The 24789-nt window shown below is 36.1% G+C and overlaps 1 protein-coding gene across 2 annotated transcripts in view; it reads left to right on the plus strand.

The window, feature by feature from the left end:
- TRPM7 (transient receptor potential cation channel subfamily M member 7) overlaps positions 1 to 24789 on the plus strand; it is a 123779-nt gene that overhangs the window by 56308 nt on the left and 42682 nt on the right. For both annotated transcript variants that reach the window (XM_030318202.2, XM_030318203.2), the window contains exons 12-20: positions 972 to 1106; positions 11492 to 11545; positions 15773 to 15913; positions 16300 to 16434; positions 17868 to 18148; positions 19148 to 19376; positions 20752 to 20907; positions 20985 to 21128; positions 23598 to 23726. In XM_030318202.2, coding sequence (XP_030174062.1) covers positions 972 to 1106; positions 11492 to 11545; positions 15773 to 15913; positions 16300 to 16434; positions 17868 to 18148; positions 19148 to 19376; positions 20752 to 20907; positions 20985 to 21128; positions 23598 to 23726 — 1404 coding nt within the window. The remainder of the gene's footprint in view (positions 1 to 971; positions 1107 to 11491; positions 11546 to 15772; positions 15914 to 16299; positions 16435 to 17867; positions 18149 to 19147; positions 19377 to 20751; positions 20908 to 20984; positions 21129 to 23597; positions 23727 to 24789) is intronic.

Here is a 24789-nt window from a genome sequence, read left to right on the forward strand (position 1 = left end):
CAGAGCCTGGAGTCTGCTTTGGATTCTCTTTCTCCCTCTCTCTCTCTTCCTCCCCTGCTTACATTCTGTCTCTCTCTCAAAAATAAATGATTTTTAAAAATTGTTTCTTAAATAAAATAAAATACCCTATTAATGGTACTTGAAATTTCTATATTTGTGTCTCCACTAATTTAACAGCATTTGATTCAGAGTCTGTTGAAGTCTATAAAGAGTCCCTAAAAACTTAAAAGGGACAGCTTAAAAATACTGACTGACATACATGGTTTACATTAAACTCAAATGGCACAGATTGTATTGCTATTAGGAGATGTAATTTTTCTCTAATGGTGAATAATTTCTGTTAAAGTTCTAAAGAAAACTAAGTACCATCTTATGTAACTAATATGATGTTGTATTTTTGGAAACTTCATTGCAAAACAAACTATGACAATACTTTGTGTTTATATGTAAAGCAGAATTATTGCATTTTCACACATGGAAGTCCAACAGCATAACAAAGTTGTGTGAGATATCGGACAGTCCTTTCTGAGTGAAATTGTCTGGCGTAGTGCATGATATCTGGTATCCTTTGAATGTTAGTAATGGCCCCCAAATAGTGAAATGATCTGTCCAAAAAACCTTTCCTAAACATTGAGAACCATTGCTCTAAGATTTTTTCCCCCAAATTTACTTGATGATGGATTCTTTCTTGTCCCCTCCCCCCCTCCCCCCCCCCCCCCCCCCCCACTATGTAACACTTCTCTCCTGCAGAAATAGTGCTTATGGAGTATTCTTTGGGGAATGCTAGTATAGAGAGGTCTTTTCTTCTATTCCCTTTATACCTTAAGTTCTAGCTTTATTACTATTTTGCATCTTTTTAGTTTGTTCCAAAACTGTTCAAGAACAAATAAGTATAAATCCTAGGACTTGCATTGAGAATTATTTGTATAATTAGAATGTGTGAAATATATTCACTAATTTTGATATTTTAGGTTGGATCCTTGGAACAAGCTATGCTTGATGCTCTTGTAATGGATAGAGTTGCATTTGTAAAACTACTTATTGAAAATGGAGTGAGCATGCATAAATTCCTTACCATTCCTAGACTGGAAGAACTTTACAACACAGTAAGTGTGTGTTAAAATTCTTTGTTGACTAAGCTTTGTTATCTTTGGGAAATGTCATTTTAGTTAAACATATCCAATTCTGCTAAAACCTTTAATGATTTGCTTGATTACTTCGAAAAATTGCAGCCAGTCTTAGTGTCCTGTAAGTCTTAGTGTGCTATATGACAATCTGAAACCATTTCCTTGTTTCTGGAGATTTTCCCTGTCATCGTAGCAACATAGGGAAAAGGTAAAGTGTTAACAAGCCTGTCTTTTCCTTATCCTCGCCCCTTTTTAAAACTCTAGGATCAGCTTCTTAATTACAGAATAATTGTATTTCCTTCTTTTTCTTTTTTCTTGGTCGTCATTTGTTACACTAAATTTTTATTGATGCCTTTTTATTGATGCCTTTTTTTGTAAAAAAATTACATATTGTTTTTTTGTTTATCCTTTTTGTTTTTCATGATTTTGACCTTGTGGTGTCCCCCTTTTAGGTTACATACCATTTTTCATTGTTTTCTAAAGAGCTCCTGAAAACTATCCCCCTTACAAAGCCTTTTGAAATCATTTCATTTTGAAATTTCACATGTCTAGCATTGGAGAGAGTAAATACTGCCATCTTATTGGTTTTCCATGTTGCCAGCTTTAATTGAGCTATACTTTGAAGTGCACTATTACCAAATCCTAGCTTTCTAAATCTGACTTCTCTGCAAAGCTGTCTGTCCATTCATCAGTTTCTACTTATTTATCTCCTTTTCATTCCTAATGTCTTTGTACCTTGTCTTTATAGCAGTCATACTACTTCAGTAGTCTAATCTTCTTATCCTTTCTTCAAATTAGTTCTTTAAACTAATTATTCTTATAATCATATATTTTACCATGTCTTTCTTCAGTTTAAAAATTTTTGGTAGATCCGTGGGGGTGGGGGTGGGGGGTTTAAAATGGCAGAGTAGTAAGGAGACCCTGGGCTTGTCTTGTCCCTCGAACACAGCTAGATTGACATCAAACCATTTGAATATCTAGAAAATTGATCTGAGGGTAACAGAACAATCTGAGTAATTTGAGGGAGAGAACACAGCAGGTACATGGTGTGGAGAGGTGAATTGGGGGATAGAAGAGCCGTGGTGCTTCACATGGGAGGGAGCTGTTTTCCCAGGGAGGAGAAAGACAGAGGGAGAGAGAGCAGTGCATTGGGTTTGTGCAAGAAAGCACTCGCTATAAAAGCATCTAAAGAGAAGGAGTAAAAACATGCACAGAGGACTACACAAGAGAAAACTGCTCCCTGAAACCACTAATGGGGGAAAAAGGAGAGGGTTTCATTACTGCCAGTCTTTTATAAACAGCGGAGCACAGAGTCTGAAGTTTCAGAGGTCAGCCACTGGTGCTACTCCAGTGAGGAAGCAGGGTGGAGACCTGGGAGCAGGCCCTCCAGTCTGAGGATCCCCTAGGTCGCATGGGGAGAAGCGGTTCCCCTGCTTGGAGTGCGTTTGGTAGAGGTGATATGGCCTCTCCACAAGCAAAACACCCAGTGGTCACCATCAAGCCACCTCAGTCACCTGTATAGGAACAGAGATGTGGCTGAGGGCAGTGAACCCTGGTACCAGCTGTGTATTGTTATTTACCATAAACTCGAGCTGGTGCCAGTGCACCGTGGTGCAACCATTTTCCGGGACAAGCCAGCCCCAGACATAGCACAGCAAGACCGTTCCCCAGGGGATGGCTTTGGGTCTGAGCCATAGGGGTCTCTAAAATGTGGGGTTTCGAAACACAGCCATACCTGAAATAAGTTGGACTCTCAACTGACTGAGCGTCCTAGGCGGCCTTTTTATCGTTTTTTTTTTTTTTTTTTTTTTTTTTAGATTTTTTTCTCTCTTCTTTTCTCTTTTGTCTTCCAAGCTTCTTTTAACAAGCAGACCAAAACACACCTAGGATCTAGCTTCCATTATGTGATTTTTTTTTTTTTACTTTTAAAATTTTTATTTGATTCTGTTATTACTGTTTTTTGTAATCAAAAATGACAAGATAGAGGAATTCACCTCAAAAGAAAGAACAGGAAGATATGACAGCCAAGGATTTAATCAATGCAGTAAGATGTCTGAACTAGAATTTAGGGGTGCCTGGTTGGCTCAGTTGGTTAAACGTCCAACTTCAGCTCAGGTCATGATCTTGCAGTCCTGAGTTTGAGCCCCGCATTGGGCTCTTGTGCTGACAGCTCAGAGCCTGGAGCCTGCTTTGGATTCTGTCTCTCTCTCTCTCTCTCTCTCTCTCTTTCTCTCTCTCTCTCTGCCCCTCCCCACCTCGTGCTCTGTCTTTCTCATAAATAAACATTAAAAAATTTTTTAAATGATTATAAGGATATTAGCTGGGCTTGGGGAATAAAAGCATAGAAGACACTAGAGAATCCATTTCTGCAGAGATAAAAGACCCGAAATCTACACGGACTGAAATTAAAAATGCTATAGCAACAAGGTGCCTGGGTGGCTCAGTCAGTTAAGCATCTGACTCCTGATTTCAGCTCAAGTCATGATCTTGTGGATTGTAGGGTTGAGCCCTGTGTCAGGCTGTGCTTACAGCATGGAGCCTGCTTGGGATTCTCTGTCTCCCTCTCTCTGCCCCTTCCCTGCTTGCTCACATGCTCTTTTTCCCTCTCAAGATAAATAAATGTTTTAAAAACTGCTATAACCAAGATGCAGATCCAAATAGAGGCCATAAAAATGAGGATGGACAAGGCAGAGGGGGAATTAGTGATACAGAAGATAAAATTGTGGAAAATAATGAAGCTGTAAAGAAGAGGGAAACAAAGGTCAGGGATCATGAAGGCAGACTTAGGGAACTCAGTAATTTATTAAATGTAAGGGGCAGAAAGTTTGTGTGAGCAAATTGTAGCTGAAAACTTACCCTAATCTGGGGAAGGACACAGACATCAAAATCCAAGAAGCATAGAGAACTCCCATTAAATTCAACAAAGGCAGCCATTGCCAAGACATATCATAGTCAGATTCTCAAAATACACACACAAGGAAAGAAACCTGAAAGCAGCATGGGGGAAAAAGTCCTTAACCTACAAGGGAAGACAAATCACGTTCACAGCATATCTGTCCACAAAACTTAGGCCAGAAAGGAGTGACAGTGTATTTTCAACGTGCTGAATCGGAAAAATACACAGCCAAGAATACTGTATCCAGCAAGGCTGTCATTCAGAATAGAAGGAGAGATAAAGAGTCTCCCAGACAAAAACTAAAGGAGTTTGTGACCACTAAACCCGCCCTATAGAAAATTTTAAGGGAGGACTCTTTGAGTGGAGGGGGGAGAAAAAAGACTAAAAGCAACAAAGAGTAGAAAGGACCAGAGAGCATCACCAAAAACACCAACTCTACAGGTAACACTATGATACTAAATTCATATCTTTCAATAATCACTCTAAATTCTCTGGAGAATCAAAAGATGTAGAGTATCAGAATGGATAAAAAAAACGATACATCTATATGCTGCCTACAAGAGACTCATTTTAGACCTAAAGACACCTGCAGATTGAAAGTGAGGGGATGGAGAACTGTCTATCATGTTAATGGATGTCAAAAGAAAGCCACAGTATTCATAATTAAATCAGACAAACTACATTTTAAAACAGACTGTAAAGAGATGAAGAAGGGCATTATATCATAATTAAGGGTTCTATCCATTAAGAAGATCTAACAGTTATAAATATTTATGCCCCCAACTTGGACCCACCCAAAGTGTATAAATCAATTAATAATAAACTCATTGATAATAATACAGTGATAGTTGGGGACTTTAGCATCCCACATACAACAATGGACAGGTCATCTAAGCAGAAAATCAACAAAGAAACAATGGCTTTGAATGATACTGGACCAGATGGACTTACCAGATACATTCAGAATATTTCATCTTAAAGCAATAGAATACACATTCTTTTTGAGTGCACGTGGAATATTCTCCAAAAACAGATCATGTATTGGGTCACAAATCAGCCCTCATCAGGTACAAAAATATTGAGATAATACCATGCATATTTTCAGATCACAACTCTATGAAACTTGAAGTAAACCACGCAAAAAAATTTGGAAAGCCTTCAAATACATGGACATTAAAGAATATCCTACTAAAGAATGAAATTAAAGAAGAAATTTTAAAAAATACATGAAAACAAATGAAAATGAAAACCCAATGGTCCAAAACCTTTGGGATGCAGCAAATGCAGTCCAAAAAGGGAAGTATAGTGCAATTCAGGCCTATCTCAAGACACAGGAAAGGCCCCAGATACATAACCTACGCCTAAAGGAGCTAGAAAAGGAACAGCAAATAAAGTCTAAAGCCAGCAGCAGCAGAATAAGGGAAATAATGAAGATTAGAGCAGAAATAAAAGATATAGAAACAAACACAAAAAAAATCAAAACCAAGAGCTGGTTCTTTGAAAGAATTAACAAAATTGATAAACCCTTAGCCAGACTTACCAAAAGAAAAGATAAAGGACCCAAATAGATAAAATCACAAGTGAAAGAGGAGAGATCACAATCAGCACCACAGAAATACAGTTATAAGAGAATATTATGAAAATGATATGCCTACAAACTGGGCAATCTGGAAGAAGTGGACAAATTCCTAGAAACTCACAAACTACCAAAACTGAAACAGGAAGAAATAGAAAGTTTGAACAGACCCATAGCCAGCAAAGAAATTGAATCAGTAATCAAAAATCTCCCAACAAATGAGTCCTGGGCCAGATGACTTCCCAGGGGAATTCTACCAGACCTTTAAAGAAGAGTTAACACCTATTCTTCTCAAACTGTTCTAAAAATAGAAATGGAAGGAAAACTTCCAAACTCATTGAAGCCAGCATTACCTTCATTCAAAAATCAGATGAAGACCCCACTAAAAAGGAGAGTTACAAACAATACCCTGATGAACATGGATGCAAACATTCTCAACAAGATACTAGCAATTGTAAAAACAAACAAAAAAAAGGTACTAGCGAATCAAATCCAACAGTAAATGGAATTACTCACTGTGATCAAGTGGGATTTATTCCTGGGCTACAGGGGTAGTTCAGTGTTTGCAAATCAATCAGATACATACCCCACATTAATAAAAGAGAGGGTAAGAGCCATATGAGCCTGTCAATAGATGCAGAAAAATCATCTGACAAAATACAGCATCCATTCTTGTTAAAAACTAAGTAGGTATAGATGGACTATCATAAAGGCTATATATAAAAGACCCACAGCTAATACCCTCAAGTGGGGAAAACTGAGAGGTTTTCCTCTCTGGTGTGGAACAAGAGAGGGATGTCCATTCTCATCATTACTATTTAATATAGTACTGGAAATCGTAGTCTGAGCAATCAGACAGCAAAAATAAAAGGCATCCATATTGGCAAGGAAGAAGTCAAACTTTAACTATTTATTTGCAGACGATGTTATACTCTATGTAGAAAACCCAAAGACTCCACCAAAAAATTGCTAGAACTAACACATGAATTTAGCATAGTTGCAGTATATAAAATCAATGGGCAGAAATCTGTTGCATTTCTATACACCAGTAACAAAGTAGCAGGAAAAGAAATAAAATAATTTATTCCATTTGCAATTGTACCCAAAACAATAAGATACTTAGGTATAAACCTAAGGAAGTAAAAGATGTATACTCTGAAAACTATAGAACACTTATGAAGGAAATTGAAGAGGACACAAAGAAATGGAAGAGCATTCCATGCTCATGGTTTGGAAAACAAACATTGTTAAAATGTCTATACTACCCAAAGCAATCTTCATATTCAGTGCTATCCCCATCAAAATACCACCAGCATTTTTCACAGAGCTACAACAAACAATCCTAAAATGTGTAAGGAGCCACAAAAGACCCCAAATAGCCAAAGCAATACTGAAAAAGGAAAAAACAAATCATGATTCCGGATTTCAAGCTTTATTACAAAGCTTTAGGCGGGCTCCTGGGTGGCTTAGGCATTAAGCATCTGACTTTAGCTCAGGTCATCATTTCACGGTTTGTGAGTTTGAGTCCTACATTGGGTGAGCTTGAGCCTTGCTTCTGGTGAGCACAAGCCCTGCCTCAGATAAAAAAAACATGAGCTCCGCTCCCGCCCCCACCCTACCCCCACCCTGTCTCTCTTCCCTTTGCTCACTTGCGCCCTCTTTCTCTTTTTCTCAAAAAAAAAAAACAAAACAAAACAAAACTATAGTCATCAGGACAGTTTGGTACTGGCACAAAAACAGACACACACATCAACGGAACAGGGTAGAAAACCCACAGATGGACTCCCCAACCATATAGTCAACTCATCTTTAACAAAGCAGAAAATAATATCCAATGGAAAAAAGAGTCTCTTCAACAAATGGTGTTGGGAAAACTGGATGGGGATAGGCAGAAAAATGAAACTGGACCACTTTCTTATACCATACACAGAAATAAATTCAAATTGATGGAAGACCTAAATGTGAGACAGGAACCTATCAAAATCCTAGAAGAGAACACAGGCAGCAACCTCTTTGACCTCGACTGGTGCAGCTTCTTAATAGACATGTTGCTGAAGGCAGAGGAAACAAAAGCACACATGAACTATTGGGACTTCATCAAGATAAAAATCTTCTGCACAGTGAAGGAAACCGTCAACAAAACTAAAAGACAGCCTATGGAATGGGCGAAGATATTTGCAAATGACATATCTGATAAAGGGTAGTATCCAAAATATTTAAAGTTAGCTTATCAAACTTAACACATGAAAGACAAATAATCCAGTGAAGAAATGGGCAGAAGACATGAATAGACACTTTTCCAGAGAAGACATCCAGATGGCCAACCTACACCTGAAAAGATAGTCAACATCACTCATCTTCAGGGAAATGCAAATCAAAACCAGGATGAGATACCACCTCACACCTGTCAAAATGGCTAAAATTAACCACTCAGGAAACAACAGATGTTGGCGAGGATGCAAGAAACTAAAAATAGAATTACCCTACAATCCAGCAATTGCACTATTAGGTATTTACCCAAGTGATACAAACTACAGATTCAAAGGAGGTACATGCCTCCCAGTGTTTACAGCAGCATTATCAACAATATCCAAACTATGAAGAGAGCCCAAATGCTCATCAACTGATGAATAGATAAGATGTGGTGTGTATGTGTGTATATATATATATACACACACACATATATATAATGGTATATTACTCAGCCATCTAAAAGAATGAAGTCTTGCCATTTGCAATGATGTAGATGGAGCTAGAATGTGTTATGCTAACAAAATAAGTCAGAGAAAGACAAATACCATATGATTTCACTTATGTGTGGAATTTAAGAAACAAAACATGAATAAAAGGGAAGGGGAAGGGAAGAGAAGAGAGGGAACAAACCACAAGAGACTCTTAATGATAGAGAACAAACTATAGGTTGACAGAGGGAGGTGGGTGGGAGATGGGCTAGATGAGTGATGGGTACTAAGGAGGGCACTTGTGATGAATCACTGAATTCTCCTGAAACCAATTTTGCAAGGTATGTTAACTAACATTTAAATAAAATTTAAATAAAAAACTTTTAATAGCCCCCAGTGTGTATAAAATAATACCCAAACTCTTTGCTTGATTTTCAAAGCTCTCCAGCTTTTGAAATTTTGTCATAGCTCTTTCACTTGGCCTTTTATTCCCACCCATACCTTTCCATAAATGTTTGTTACATTGTCTTCCTACTGTTCTTCAAAAACATAAACTTAACAAAAAAGCAGTTCTTGTTTACACACTGCAGTGTGTTTTTCTCAGCTACTCTCTACTTACTGGAATTTTATTCATTATTAACATAGTTCAAATGCCATGCTGCTGCCTCCATGAAGCTCATTGAGGAAGTTAGTTGAGGACAATTGTATCTTCCCCTGTGGATTATAAATTTTTTTTGAATAAGGATTATATCCTTATTTTTCCCCCATTTTTTATCTTTAATAATGTCTAGCACAGTTACATTGAACTTTGTTGACCTTCTGTTTCTAGTGAACAAATATAAAAATTAAAAGGATTATTCATTGTGCTGAAGTAAGGTTTATCCTTGAAATATAAACCAGATATAAATAAAAATAAAAATTGATCCCATTAGCAAGGCAAGTAATTTTTTTAATGTGTAATTCAAATTATTAAGATAAACTTTTCAGCATCAGTTACTGATAAAAATTTTTTTAACATTAAGGGATTATATAATATGATAAAGTAGTGGCTCTCAAACTTTTGGGGTATCAATGTCCTGTTACATAAAAATTATTGGGGACTTAAAAGAGCTGTTCTTAAAAGGGTTTATGTGTCTCGATACTTACCATATTACAGAATAAAACCAAGAAATTTTTAAAATATTAGTTTGTTTAGGTAACAATAATAATCTGTCACATGTTAACACAAAAAAACATTTTTCGAGAAAAAAAAGTGAAGAGAATAGAATACATATACTGTTTTACAAATCTCTTTAGTATCAGGCTTCATAGAAGACAACTGGATTCTTATATTTGCTTTTGAATTTAATCTTATGATATCATACATCAAGAAGCCTCTGGAAAACACTGATCACTGAGAGAGAGAGAATGAAAAAATGCAAATATCTTAACATGATTCTGAAAATATTTTTGATCTCATGGACCTTTTGAAAGAGTCTTGGGGGCCATCAGGGGATACTGGACACACTTTGAAAACTGCTATATTAAAATATATTTCCTTTATAGTAAGAAATTAATATAATGAATAAACAGTAATGGATTAAGATAAAATAGAATTCTAAATATTGCATGTCTATGTGATTATATACTGTTAGAGAAAATATAATGAAACTTGCTAATACCTAAAAATGTGAAATACTTTGTATTTATTTTTAAAAAATTAACATACAAGGAAGAATTGCCAGAGAAAACTTGGGTTCTGAGTGGATAAATTAAATAGTAAAAAGAGGGCACCTGAGTGGCTTAGTCGGTTCAGTGTCTGACTTTGGCTCAGGTCATGATCTCATGGTTATGAGTTCGAGCCCTGCATCAGGCTCTGCACTAACAGTGCGGAGCCTGTTTGGGATTCATTCTCTACCTCTCTCTCTCTTCCTCTTCCTCTCCCCCTCTCTCCCTCTCTCTCTCTCTCTCTCTCTCTCTGCCCCTCCCCTGCTGTCTCTCTCTTTCTAAATAAATAAATAAACTTTAAAAAATATTGTAAAAAGAAAGAGCAAAGTAAGGCTAAATACACAATATACACAATATTAGTTACAGTCATCTTTAGATATTATACAGAATTTTGAAATGAAAATATTTTGGGGGGCACCTGATTGGCTCAGTCAGTTAAGCATCTGACCCATGTATTCAGCTCAGGTTATGATCTCACAGTCCATGGGTTTGAGCGCTACACAAACCTGACAGCACAGAGCTTGCTTGGGATTGTCTTCCTTCCCCCCTCTTTCTGCCCCTTCCTCACTCATGCTCTCTCTCTCTCTCTCAAAATAAATAAACATTTGAAAAATAATTAAAAGAGAAAGTATTTGTAAAGAAATAAGAGGTTTACACACTGAGATTTGAAAATCTGTTACCAAGTATATGTGGTCAAAATGTTCAAGTAGATTGAGTTGATTACTATAATAACCTCTTAAAAATTAATAACACAGTGATGGGAGGAAAATCCCATTTGATATTTCTTTTAAACAATAGATTTAAAATATTGAAAATAAGTGTCTTGATTTGTGATGCTGCCTAGAATTCACCGTAGTAGGTTTCAGATGGATCATACCACTGTCTAAAAAGTTTAGGATACATTTTTGGTCCATTTACCTCAGCCTTGATGGGGGACATACACACTGGGGTTTCTTTCAAAATACAGGACACCATCAACATAAGATTACTGTAAAAATGACATTTGTGTTTAGTCTAATAGTATACGTAAGTGGAAGTAAGATAAGGTATTTATGGATGTAAGTATTCCGTTTTAACTTCCTTAGGTGGAAATTAAGATGACATATATAAATTTTTAAAGTTTATTATCCAAAATATTTAAAGTATTGATGCAACTTGATTTAGTGGCAGAAACAAGGTACATTTTAATAAGAGTGTAAAGCTCCATTACCAATTAAAGAAATGTAGATTAAAGATATAATTGTGACACTTAAATGTTTTCATGATTATAAATTTGTGTTCTGCATAAGTAAAACAACATAAATTACACATCTTAATGAAGGTAAATATGACAATACAAAATGATTATATCTTTTTCTTTGCTCCATTTTATGAACAGAATTTATTTAACTGAAAATATGATTTGGGCAAGAAGGTTGATAAAGTTCAGTAAGTAACAAAAAGAGAAGTTGTTAAATTATTTTAGAAGAAAGTAATAGTTCGCTCTAATTTTTTCTCCTTAAAGAAACAAGGTCCAACTAATCCAATGCTTTTTCATCTTGTTCGGGATGTCAAACAGGTAAGAGATTATTTTTGTTTTTGAAAATGCAATTTAAAAATTTGGTTACACTTCATCTGTTCCTAAAACACATTTAAGTAATGTCCATCTCAAAAATAGCAATAAAGTGACACTTTTTAGAACAAGGTAAAGTAAGGGCTACATTTGTGGTAACAAAAGTAAAGAGAATAGTGTACCAGAAATCAAGAAAAAAGGAAAGTTAATTATACTCAGACCAAGTTTTGTGAGCTTCTAGTCATCTGAGATAGACTGTGATGAATTTCATAATGCTCATTGGTCCATAATGGAAGATTATTGATAAAATGTATCTTCTTTGTGTTCAGAAGAAATTTGTTTCCTGGGCCTTAGAGGACTGTGAATAAAGACATTGAGGGAAACACTGGATGATGATCTTCATGGCAGAGTTTGCCAAAAGTGCTGAAATGTTTGCGTTCATGTGCGCATGGTTTCTCTTTTCATATTCAGTATTGGTCATGGTGGAATATATAGCACTGTCATGTGGTTTAAAGCCATTCTGTGGGGACTAGACTTGATGTACTAATATTTCCCTTCTCTTCTATTGGGATTCTTTGTGAATTAATAGTTTTAGACATCTATTAAAAATTTTATAGTCATTTAAAATATTGGTATCCAGTAGTTTTATTTTCCTAGGTGAAAAGGTATTCATTTAATTAACTGAAATATTTTTGTAGTTTCTGAACTAAAATGCTTTCTAGAATTCTTCAAACTTTTACTTGTTAATATATGTAAGTGTACTATTAAATAACTGAAAAATTAAAATAGAAATGTCATTTTCTGTTTTGATTTTTTTGTGTTTTGTCACTTATTTAATACTAAACTAGCTTCCCATGGAAAAAACTTAGACTTTATTATACTTAAAAATATTTTTTCTTTAATTCAATTTTTTCCAGGTGTTTTCCCTTATAACTTTATTAAAAAATTTTACATGTCATAAAATTCATTCAGAGTGTTCATTGGATTTTAGTATATTCACAGAGTTGTGGTACTGTGACTACCATCAAATTTTTTTTTTTAATTTTTAAAAAGTTTATTTATTTATTTTGAGAGAGGCAGCCTGAGCATGAGTGGGGAAGGAGTAGACAGAGAGGGAGAGAATCGCAAGCAGACTTTGTGCTGTCAGCACAGAGACCACTGGGGGCTCGAACTCACAAACTGTGAGATCATGACCTGAGCTGAAACCAGGAGTCAGCTGCTTAACCAACTGAGCCACCCAGTCACTCCTACAGTCTAATTTTAGACTAACCCATTAGCAGTCACTCTTCATTCCTGTTTCTTTCTCTACTCCTTACTCTACTTTCTCTACTCCTCTGCCCCTGCCCTTGGCAACTGTTAATCTACTTTCTGTATGTCTGGATTTGCCTATTCTGGACATTTCACATTGTTTTTTTTGTTTTGTTGTTTAAATAATTAAAGCTTTTTTTTTTTTTTTCTTCCTAGACGCTTGAGTGATGGGAGAGACCTTTAGTCCACGGGTTTCTAATGTTTATTTGAGAGACAGAGACAGAGCATGAGTTGGGGAGGGGCAGAGAGAGACAGATTCAGAGTCACAGAATGCGAAGCAGGTTCCAGGCTCTGAGCTGTCAGCATAGAGCTGGACGAGGGGCTCGAATTCATGAGCTGAGAGATCATGACCTGAGCTGAAGTTGGACGTTTAACCAACTGAGCTACCCAGGTTCCAGTCCAGCAGTTTCTAAAACACGTTTGCGTTATGATTTACTTATGTGGGTTAGCAGAAAGAACTGTAGTTGTTAATTCTAGGAACAAATATGAGATTTGGTATACACTACCTTTACCTTGGTGGCTATACTAAATAAGCCAATTTTTTTTATTTCCGTAAGTGAAAAATCCTAAAGTAAAGGCAGTAATTGACTATTTTCAATTCAAATTAAAGTTGAGTGTTATAAGTATTATCTGTATAGTTTGAGAAACTGCTTATTGTTTTTTTAGATAACTCGCATTATTTCCTGTAATTTTATTTCCCATTTAAATGGGACCATATCCTAATGGCATTTGTGAAGTTTTTATGTTTTTAATTTTTTAATGTTTGTTTATTTATTTCGAGAGAGAGAGAGAGAGAGCAGAGCAGGAGGAGAGAGAGGGAGAGAGAGAATCCCAAGCAGGCTCCATGCTCAGCATAGAGCCCTATGGGGGCTCAGTCTTGTTAACTGTGAGATATGACCTGAGCTGAAATTAAGAGTCAGACACTTAACCAACTGAGCTGGCTACCCAGGCACCCTTGTCAAATTTTTTATTTATTAATTTGAGTTTATTTATTTATTTTGAGAGAAAGAAAGTACAGATGGGGAAGGGGCAGAGAGAGAGGGAGAGAGAATACTCAGGGTCCATCCCACAACCCATGCAATCATGACCTGAGCTGAAACCAAGAGTCAGACGCTTAACCTACTGAGCCACCTGGGCACCCCTTTAGTTTTATTTTTTTTAATTTGACAGAGGTGCCTAGGTGGTTCATTCGGGTAAGCATACCACTCTTGATTTCGGCTCAGGTCATGATCACATGGTTAGTGAGTTTGAGCCCTGCATTGGGCTCTGTGGTGACAGTGTAGAGCCTGCTTGGGATTCTCTCTTTCTCTCTCAGCCCCTCTCCCACTTGCATGCTCTGTTTCTCTCAAAACTAAATAAATAAACATTAAAAAAAAAAAAGTCCAACTCTTGATTTCAGCTCAAGTCATAATTTCAGGTGGTGAGATCAGTCCCATTGTTGGGCTTGTGCTGGGCATGGAGTCTACTTCAGATTCTCTCTCTCTCTCTCTCTCTCTCTCTCTCTCTCTCTCTGTCTCTCTCTCTCTCTCTGTCTCTCACTCTCTCTGCCCTTCCCTCATGCACTTGCATGTTCTCTCTTCACAAATAAAAATAAAAACATCGTATATGACATCCTTGCTCATAAAGTATAATTTGAGGTTGCTCAAGACAAAAACAAAAATCTTGCACCTAAGATGAAAATACTTTTTATTTTTAAATTGGAGATTAAAGAATATAAGTATCTAGAAGTTTAAAACTTCACAGATGAAACCAAATTATAAAAGGTATAAACATTTTTTTAATGTTTATTTTTGAGAGAGAGAGGGAGAATGAGTGGGGGAGGAGCAGAGAGAGAGGGAGACACAAAATCCAAAGCAGACTCCAGGCTCTGAGCTGTCAGCACGGAGCCTGATGTGGGGCTCAAACTCACAAACTGTGAGATCATGACTTGAGCCGAAGTCGGACACTTAACCGACTGAGCCACCCAGGTGCCCCATGGTATAAACATTTTTTAAAGTACTAAGTTCATGAGGTGATAATTAGGAAAATTGAAAGAATGATGATGGTAGAAGGGCAGAATTAGTTGATATATGTAAATCATCTTATGATTAAGCCCTTTTAAGATTATTTAATGAGATTAACCAAATATTTGATTCTGAACAGGCAGTGTTTCCAAACTCACAAATGGCTCCTGTTCCAGTTTATTTGTAAATTGATATCCTAGGGAAATGAAGTCTTAGTTCTAAACAGTGTTACAAGTGGTAGTTTAAATCTTAGATGAGGCTATAAAAACTTGTGTAACCTATAATATAGCCAATATAATTTTGGCTAAAAAAATACTTATAAGTACTTACGGGCTTATTTGGAAACATAAGTAGCAATTATAGCATTATTTTTGCAGGAAAATGCAATTTATGGTATGTGCCACAGTGAAAATGGAATACTTGGGTCTTAGAAGTTCCTTTGCCTCTTTGTGTGAAGTATTAGAGCAGTGGAAAGATAAAGGATCTGCTGCTGCAAGCCATATTTCAGAACTTCAGAATTATCTCTTCTTACAGAGGAAATGAAGGACCAAGTTACTCCCTTCTCCTGCAAAGATAGCTGCAACCCCAGCTTCCTGTAACAAGTAAACATTTGTCATTTTGGAGAGTAGGTGTCTTTATAGGCATGAATGGAAATATTGAGAAATATCTTGTCTATTTAAAACTAATGTTTTTGGGGCGCCTTTGTGGCTCAGTCATTTGGGCGGCCGACTACAGCTCAGGTCATGATCTCGTGGTCTGTGAGTTCGAGCCCTCCATCGGGCTCCGTGCTGACAGCTCAGAGCCTGGAGCCTGCCTCCGATTCTGTGTGTCTCCGTCTCTCTCTGTCCCTTCCCTGCTTGCTCTCTCTCTCTCTCAAAAATAATAAACATAAAAAAAATTAAAACTAATGTTTTGTTTCCAGGGAAATCTTCCTCCAGGATATAAGATCACCCTAATTGATATAGGACTTGTTATTGAATATCTTATGGGAGGAACTTACAGATGCACCTACACTCGGAAACGTTTTCGATTAATTTATAATAGTCTTGGTGGAAATAATCGGGTATGTAATATTTTGGGGGGGTGGTTTATATGTGTACTTTATACACTTTGTAAGTTAAAAATTCATACACTTTAAAAGTTTAAAATTACTAAATATAAGAACAGTGAAGTAACATCGTCTTAAAAATGGTTTTTTCAACTAAGATACATAGAAATATTTTGTAATCAAAATCTAAAATCATTTTTGTATGTATATACACACACATTTATGTATATGTGTGTATATGTATATATTTATATATTTATATGTGTGTGTATATACACATATATGTATATATGTGTGTGTGTGTGTATATATATATATATATATATTTGGATTGATTATTGAATTTTTATAGCATATTAGTATATTTAAGTCTGTAAAAACGAATAAGCTTTCATTTTCAGAGGTCTGGCCGAAATACCTCCAGCAGCACTCCTCAGTTGCGCAAGAGTCATGAATCTTTTGGCAATAGGGCAGATAAAAAGGAAAAAATGAGACACAATCATTTCATTAAAACAGCACAACCCTATCGACCAAAGGTATGTTTGCATAAATACTACCCTTTCTGAATTTTGTTCTTTCTAATTTACTAGTATTTATGAAATAAAAAATTGCTTGTTTTAGTGAGAATCAACTTATGTTTGTAGATACATTTTTGATTATTTATTTTCCCATATACAAAAAGATATTCATTATGAGTTAACAATTCTATTAAGTTTTTGTATTTAGCTGTAATAATAAAAATTTTTAAATATTTTGATAAATGCTAAACTGCCTCCTCTTACTCCACTTTAACTTGATTAACAACATGCAAGACAATGTGTCTTATCCAAACTTGTCTTTCATTAAAATTATGTTTTATCAGATATTGAAATATTTAGGCCCTTTAATTTTAGAAAACTTTATTACAAAGACATTTTTAAATTATTTGTTCATTCAGGAATAGAATTTGTTGATTCATCACTTACTTATAACACCCAGTGCTCATCCCATCCAGTGTCCTCCTTAATGCCCCTTGCCCCTTTAGCCCTTTCCCCCGCCCAACATCCTGCCAGCAACCCTCAGTTTGTTCTCTGTATTTTAGGAGTCTCTTATGGTTTGTCTCCCTGTTTTTATCTTATTTTTGCTTCCCTTCCCTTATGTTCATCTGTTTTGTATCTTAAGTTCCACCAATGAATGAAATCATATGACATGTCTTTCTCTGACTTATTTAGCTTAGCATATTACACTCGTTCCGGCCACATTATTGCAAATGGCAAGATTTCATTCTTTTTCATCGCTAAGTAGTATTCCATTGAATATATATACACCACGTCTTCTTTATCCATTCATCAGTTGATGGACATTTGGACTTTTTCCATACTTTTGGCTATTCTCAAAAGTGTTGCTGTAAACATTGGGGTGCATGTGCCCCTTTCAGATCAGCATTTTTGTATCCTTTAGATAAATACCTCATTCTGCAATTGCTGGGTGGTAGGATAGTTCTATTTTTAATTTTGTGAGGAACTTCCATACTGTTTTCAAGAGTGGCTGCACCAGTTTGCATTCCCACCAGCAGTGTAAAAGCTTACCCCTTTCTCTGCATCCTCGCCAGTATCTGTTGTTGCCTGAGTTGTTAATTTTAACCATTCTGACAGGTGTGAGGTAATATCTCAGTGTGGTTTTGATTTATATTTCCCTGATGATGAGTGATGTTGAGCATTTTTTTTTTTTTTTTTATATAAGTTAGCCATCTGGATGTCTTCTTTGGAAAAGTGTCTATTGATGCAAATACCTTTTTTTTTTTTTTAGAAATAACATTTTGGTAAAATTTGAGCTACAATAAAATCAAGTATATAAAATTTATACTATTTTGATTTGATTTGTGCAGTTGTATGAAGTTGAACAGTACAAAGGAGATTTTATAAAATTCTGAGATTAACGTCATATGGCCTTATTATAATGAATCTTAGACATTTGTTTTCCCTTGAAGATTGATACAGCTGTGGAAGAAGGAAAGAAAAAAAGAGCCAAAGATGAAATTGTAGACATTGATGATCCAGAAACCAAGCGCTTTCCTTATCCACTTAATGAACTGTTAATTTGGGCTTGCCTTATGAAGAGGCAGGTCATGGCCCGTTTTTTATGGCAGCATGGTGAAGAATCAATGGCTAAAGCATTAGTTGCCTGTAAGATCTATCGTTCAATGGCATATGAAGCAAAGCAGAGTGATCTCGTAGATGATACTTCAGAAGAATTGAAACAGTATTCTAAGTAAGTTAGATTTTATCATTTCATTTAAAAAATACATCAAGATCATATTTAAATGGAGGTTATAGTGTCATGCACTGTGTGGGTATATATGTATATATATATATATAATTTTATTGGTACAATTAAAATATATTTGTTATTTTTTTTTAATTCAGAAGGAAACATTGCTGCTTATGCATGTAAAAAGAGGTTTATTATATTTAAATTCAAGAGTTAAATATTTTGGCAAGAAAGAAATCCATAAGTCATCTTATTAATTGCACATACTAGCAATTAATTCGATTAGGAAAAGTTTCATTTGAAGTGGTAAGGAAAGGAAGAAAGTGAGGTCTGAACTGTGTTCTAAGGAAATGAATTCAACTAGAAGGGCATTTCAGAGGTGGAGCTACATATATTGAAGAGTAACAGTTCACAGAAGTTTACACTTAGAGGAATAATAGAATATTAAGCTGAAAAGATACTTTGTAGTAAACTTTATGATAGAAAATAGGACCTCCCTCTGCCAAAATGGACTGTCTTTGGAAGAGAGTCAGAGTTGTACTGAAAATAACAAGCAGGGATCTTAGAATTACTTACTGAGTATCTAAGGTTCAGGTGTTTTCATGATTAGGTTAGTCCCTGTTCACATTAGTCTTTCCACTGGCTATCAACCCTTTTCTATGTTTGAAATACTATATAGATACGACTTTTTGAACAGAGCATCTGAACATTGTCAGTTTGGGTTTCCTGTGAAACTGCAGGTTTATTTCCAAGATGAGGAGAAAGTGCTCCAGAGTTACCTTTTCAGACTTGTTCTCAATGTGACATATTTTAATATTTTGTGATATCCACGTAGTAGTAGATATCTGAAAACATAGAGCTGTGATTCTAATGCCTTACAGTTCCCTGATTGTGTGTGTGAAAATATTAAAAATGGGAACATGTTACGAAATTATTTAAGAATAATGTTTAAAACTGCAGTTTGGTAGTATGAATGTTTTGGTTTTTATCTTTTGATAGTGATTTTGGTCAACTCGCAGTTGAATTATTGGAACAGTCCTTCAGACAAGATGAAACCATGGCTATGAAATTGCTCACTTATGAACTGAAAAACTGGAGTAACTCTACCTGCCTCAAGTTGGCAGTTTCTTCAAGACTTAGACCCTTTGTAGCCCACACCTGTACGCAAATGTTGTTATCTGATATGTGGATGGGAAGGCTGAATATGAGGAAAAATTCCTGGTACAAGGTATACTTTAGAAACAATTTGGTATGAAGTGTGTGATTAGATAAAAAGAACAGAGGAATTAGCCCAGATATATAGTAAAATGCCCCGATTTATGAGGGTGGTGGAGGTGGCACTGTTGGCGTTTTATCTCAAGTGGCATGAAATGGCCTCTTTTTTCCTCCCGATTCTTCACTCTGAATCCTTTTCAAGTGTAACGTATAATGATTATTGCCTCTCTCTGAGCCAGAGGCATGACAGCAACAAATGGAAGTGTTGGTGTTTATAGCCCTGACTAGGCATGAAAAAAAGTTGCTTCTTTATGAAAAGATAATTTCAAATTCTCAAGTCCAGGATCTGTCTACTAACTTAATAATTTGTTACTTTTAATTTACTTGAAGTATAATGGATGTACCTAGTTTTTATGGTTAAGAATTTGGATAAAATGTTGACTGGTACTTTGGGTTCCTCACAGTGAGAGATACTACTTTAAACTTTCCTTTTCATTATCTTATATCTTAAATAAGGTACAGAAATGTAGAAGGCAGAAATCAGGCAAGTAGTTTAACCATTGTAAGTGGGTAACAAATACTGATCATCTAATAAAAATAATGGTGAAAGATTAACCAATAGAAAACCTGATACACAATTATAATTTCTTTGTGTTTTACGATTTTGCAATAATACATAAAATTTTACAAATAAACTTGTTTGTTTATAGAGGCACAAGCTGAATAATCATGTTATGACATGGAACACTTGCATTGAGATTTAGGATAAAATTACACACATAGCAATTTCATAAGGCTTTAATTTTATTTAAACAAAAATGTGTTTTCTGAACAGATTATAAACTGTTTTTTTTATTTTTTTATTTTTTATTTTTTTAATTTTTTTTTTTAACGTTTATTTATTTTTGAGACAGACAGAGACAGAGCATGAACGGGGGAGGGGCAGAGAGAGAGAGGGAGACACAGAATCGGAAGCAGGCTCCAGGCTCTGAGCCATCAGCCCAGAGCCCGATGCGGGGCTCGAACTCACGGACCGTGAGATCGTGACCTGAGCTGAAGTCGGAGGCTTAACCGACTGAGCCACCCAGGTGCCCCTGAACTGTTTTTTTTTAAAGGACACATCTATAATAATTTTTCTATAATAATTATTAAGTCTTTTCTATATCATCATAATCATAATACTGACATGTTTTGTTACTCCTTAAAATAATTCAACCTGGGCCTCTTTAAATATAATATGTAAGTAAAAAATGATGTTTTTGAGGTTTTTTTTTCCCCTATGCTAACAGGGGCAAACTGGCTAACTAATAATCAAGATATTTAATAGCTTTTTGTTCTTGAAGGTCATTAATTTTAAAATGTAAACTTACGTGCTTCTAAATTTTTAGGTCATATTAAGCATTTTAGTTCCGCCTGCCATATTAATGCTAGAATATAAAACAAAGGCAGAAATGTCTCATATTCCACAATCTCAAGATGCCCATCAAATGACAATGGAAGATAGCGAAAACAACTTTCAGAACATAGCAGAAGAGATTCCCATGGTAAGGAAGAAAAATGTTTTTAAGTAAATATAAATTTTTTGTGAATAAATATATGATAAGTGTTATTTTTATTTTAGGAAGTGTTTAAAGAAGTAAGAATATTGGACAGCAATGAAGGAAAGAATGAAATGGAGATACAAATAAAATCAAAAAAGCTTCCCATTACACGAAAGTTTTATGCCTTTTATCATGCACCAATTGTAAAATTCTGGTTTAATACGGTATGTTGTATGTTTTTAAGCTGTATGAGCATAACAGTTTTAAAGGATAGGCTTTAGGGGACCTTTGGTCCAAAGTCCGTATTAACTTTGACATAACTTAGATTACTGACAAGCCATTTTCCATTTAAAAGAGCACATGTTTAACTTAGTTTTATCTCATTTGCCGTCATAAAAAATGACAAACACTAACAAATCTTAGATCAAATTGAAACTAGAAATTTTCTAAGCAAAAATGTGATAGCCATATGCCTTTGTAAGTGGGTATCAAATACTAATTGTCCACCAAAAACATTGGCAAAAGTTAACCAGAAGAGACACTGTGTCAGTATGTCAGAAAGACATGTCTTTGTGCTTTAGGATTTTTGCAGAGAATGTGTAGACTTTTTTTTTTTCCAACGTTTTTTTTGTTTGTTTGTTTGTTTTTTGTTTTTTTTTTTTTTTTATTTTTTTTTTTCAACATTTATTTTTTTTTGTGACAGAGAGAGACAGAGCATGAACGGGGGAGGGGCAGAGAGAGAGGGAGACACAGAATCGGAAACAGGCTCCAGGCTCCGAGCCATCAGCCCAGAGCCCGACGCGGGGCTCGAACTCACGGACCGCGAGATCGTGACCTGGCTGAAGTCGGATGCTTAACCAACTGCGCCACCCAGGCGCCCCTGTTTGTTTTTTTTTTTTTATTTATTTTTGGGACAGAGAGAGACAGAGCATGAACGGGGGAGGGGCAGAGAGAGAGGGAGACACAGAATCTGAAACAGGCTCCAGGCTCTGAGCCATCAGCCCAGAGCCCGACGCGGGGCTCGAACCCACGGACCACGAGATCGTGACCTGGCTGAAGTCGGACGCTTAACCGACTGCGCCACCCAGGCGCCCCTAGGGTTTTTGAAATGAACCTTTTTGCAGTGTTAATTTGAAGGTCAGAAGTAATCTAGGTCATTCATATCGTTTTATATATCGGCTTATTTCCTTAATCATACTGTAGTACATGTTTTATCATCTGACACATAATTGGCTTTTCTCTTGCTTTCTGGAAGAACAGTTTTTTTCTCCCAGGTAAATATGTCCATGGGGGAGAGGCTCACCTCAAGAAATATGTGAGATTAGCCCCAACTTTTAACCATGGGTTGAGTGAATGAGTTTTTATTCCCCTTCCCAGAAAAATTCTTAAAAAAAAATTTTTTTTTTAATGTTTATTTATTTTTGAGAGAGACAGAGTACGAGTGGGAGAGGGGCAGAGAGAGGGAGACACAGAATCTGAAGCAGGCTCCAGGCCTTGAGCCCTCAGCACAGAGCCCGACGGAGGGCTCAAACTCACAGACTGCAAGATCATGACCTGAGCTGAAGTTGGATGCTTAATTGACTGAGCCATCCAGGCGCCCCCCAGAAAAATTCTTAAATTGTGTATTTTGTCATTATTTTATTGTTTTTCACTTTCATCACGTTTGCATTCATGTGAGTGACTATTTAAAAATGGATAGCCCTGGTGGCCAAATAGAGATATCTCTTTCTTCTTATTTATTGGAGTTTACTTCCCTACCCTGCCATATCTTTAATCATGAATATGGCTTATTTTAACACTTGGAGAGGCAGGGAGAGTGATGTGAGGATTCTTGAATACAATTGTTTAAGGGTCAGCTAAGTCTTGGGTCTCCTCTGAAATGAAATGACTCTTCAGATGTTGTTATACATAGATCTTATCATTTTACCCCAATCTTTTCTGTTAAGAGTATCACAAGTGGGATGATCCCTTACCTAGGGAAGATGCTTTTTTTTGTTCTTAATTTGTTTATTTTGAGAGAGCGAGAAAGAGAGAGTGACATGCTAGCAGGGAAGGGCAGAGAGAGGGAGAGAGAGAATCCCAAGTAGGCCTATGCCATCAGGTCAGTGCAGAGCCCAATGTAGGACTCAATCCCATGAACTATGAGATCATGACCTGAGCCAAAATCAAGAGTGGGATGCTTAACCAACTGAGCCACCCCTGTGCCCCAGGAAAATGGTTTTCATATCTGTTTTCATTTCTTGGGATTCAAATCCACAGTGACTGGGAGTTAGGAAAATACCAGTTGTATTTCTGGGAATGCTGTTTGGTTGGGGGAAGAAGGAAGCAGGTAGTATTTGTTTCTTGATGATGATAGTGATGAATTTCTATAATATATTTAATATATAGGTATAAGTTAAATGGAATTATATGAACTATGCTGAGAACATAAATCTTGTATAATTTCTCCTGTGTGAAGTACTGAAAAGTCATCAAAGTTCTAGAACAACACAGTTATACTCTGGGAACCATTTGTATTTTGATTGATAAAAGCAGTGTATACACTGAAGAGTTACTTCTAAAACTTTAATGATTGAAGCTGGGAGATAGTTCACAGGGGTTCATTTAGTCTCTTTTTCTGTGTGTTTGAAAATTTTTATAGTAAAACATTTTACTTCATAATACTATTTATATTTTGTATTTTTTTCAATTAGCTGGCATACTTAGGATTTCTGATGCTTTATACATTTGTGGTTCTTGTACAAATGGAACGATTACCTTCAGTTCAAGAATGGATTGTTATTGCTTATATTTTTACCTATGCTATCGAGAAAGTCCGTGAGGTATGTCTTTAGTTTTTCCTACCAGTAACTTACTATATGTGTGGAAGGTGTTTTGTTTGTTTTTTGGTATGGGTATGGGTATGTGTATGTGTATGTGTTATCATTTCAGTAGGTGATGACATTATAGAACATGTTTATTTTTACTGTTATAAAAATTGTGGTGTAAGAATAGAAATCAGTGGGGGTGCCTGGCTGGCTCAGTTGATTAAGTGTCTGACTCTTTTTTTTTTTTTTTTTTTTGAGACAGAGAGAGACAGAGCATGAACGGGGGAGGGTCAGAGAGAGAGGGAGACGCAGAGTCTGAAACAGGTTCCAGGCTCTGAGCAGACAGCACAGACCCCGACTCGGGGCTCGAACTCACGGACCGCGAGATCATGACCTGAGCCGAAGTCGGCCGCTTAACTGACTGAGCCACCCAGGCGCCCCAAGTGTCTGACTCTTGATCTGAGGATCATGAGTTCATGTTTTATATATTTATGGAATCTGTTGTTTTACAAACATGTTTGAAAAAATTAAATTGTTAAATGAAAAAAGTTGCAAAGAATTTTTTTAAGTGCACATTCATAAAATAGTTCTGTAAGGATTCTTTAGATTATAATAACAGTGGTTGCCTCTAGTTGGAAGGGAAGTTAATTGGCTGAGGAACCAAGAGTGGATGGGAGACTTTTCAATACTTACTTTTTTTAATGTTTATTTACTTTTGAGAAGAGAGAGAGAGAGCAAGCACAAGCCAGGAAGGAGCATAGAGAGGGAGGGCACTCAGAATCTGAAGCAGGCTCCGTGCTGACAGCAGAGAGCCCGATGTGGGGCTCAAACTCGTGAACCATGAGATCATGACCTGAGCCAAAGTCAGACACCTAACGGACTGAGCCACCCAGGCGCCCCTTCAGTACTTATTTTTATATACACTATAATTTTAAAGCTGTAAATATATTACCATTCCCCACCCAAAAAAAATTTTTTTTAATTTTTATATTTAAGGGAAGAGATAAGTACAGGTACTTAAACCACTGAGTTGTTTACTTTCTGCAAATAAGACACCTTTGGAAGATTCTACTAGGAT

This window comes from Lynx canadensis, chromosome B3 (assembly GCF_007474595.2).
Source record: "Lynx canadensis isolate LIC74 chromosome B3, mLynCan4.pri.v2, whole genome shotgun sequence".
NCBI lineage: Eukaryota > Metazoa > Chordata > Mammalia > Carnivora > Felidae > Lynx > Lynx canadensis.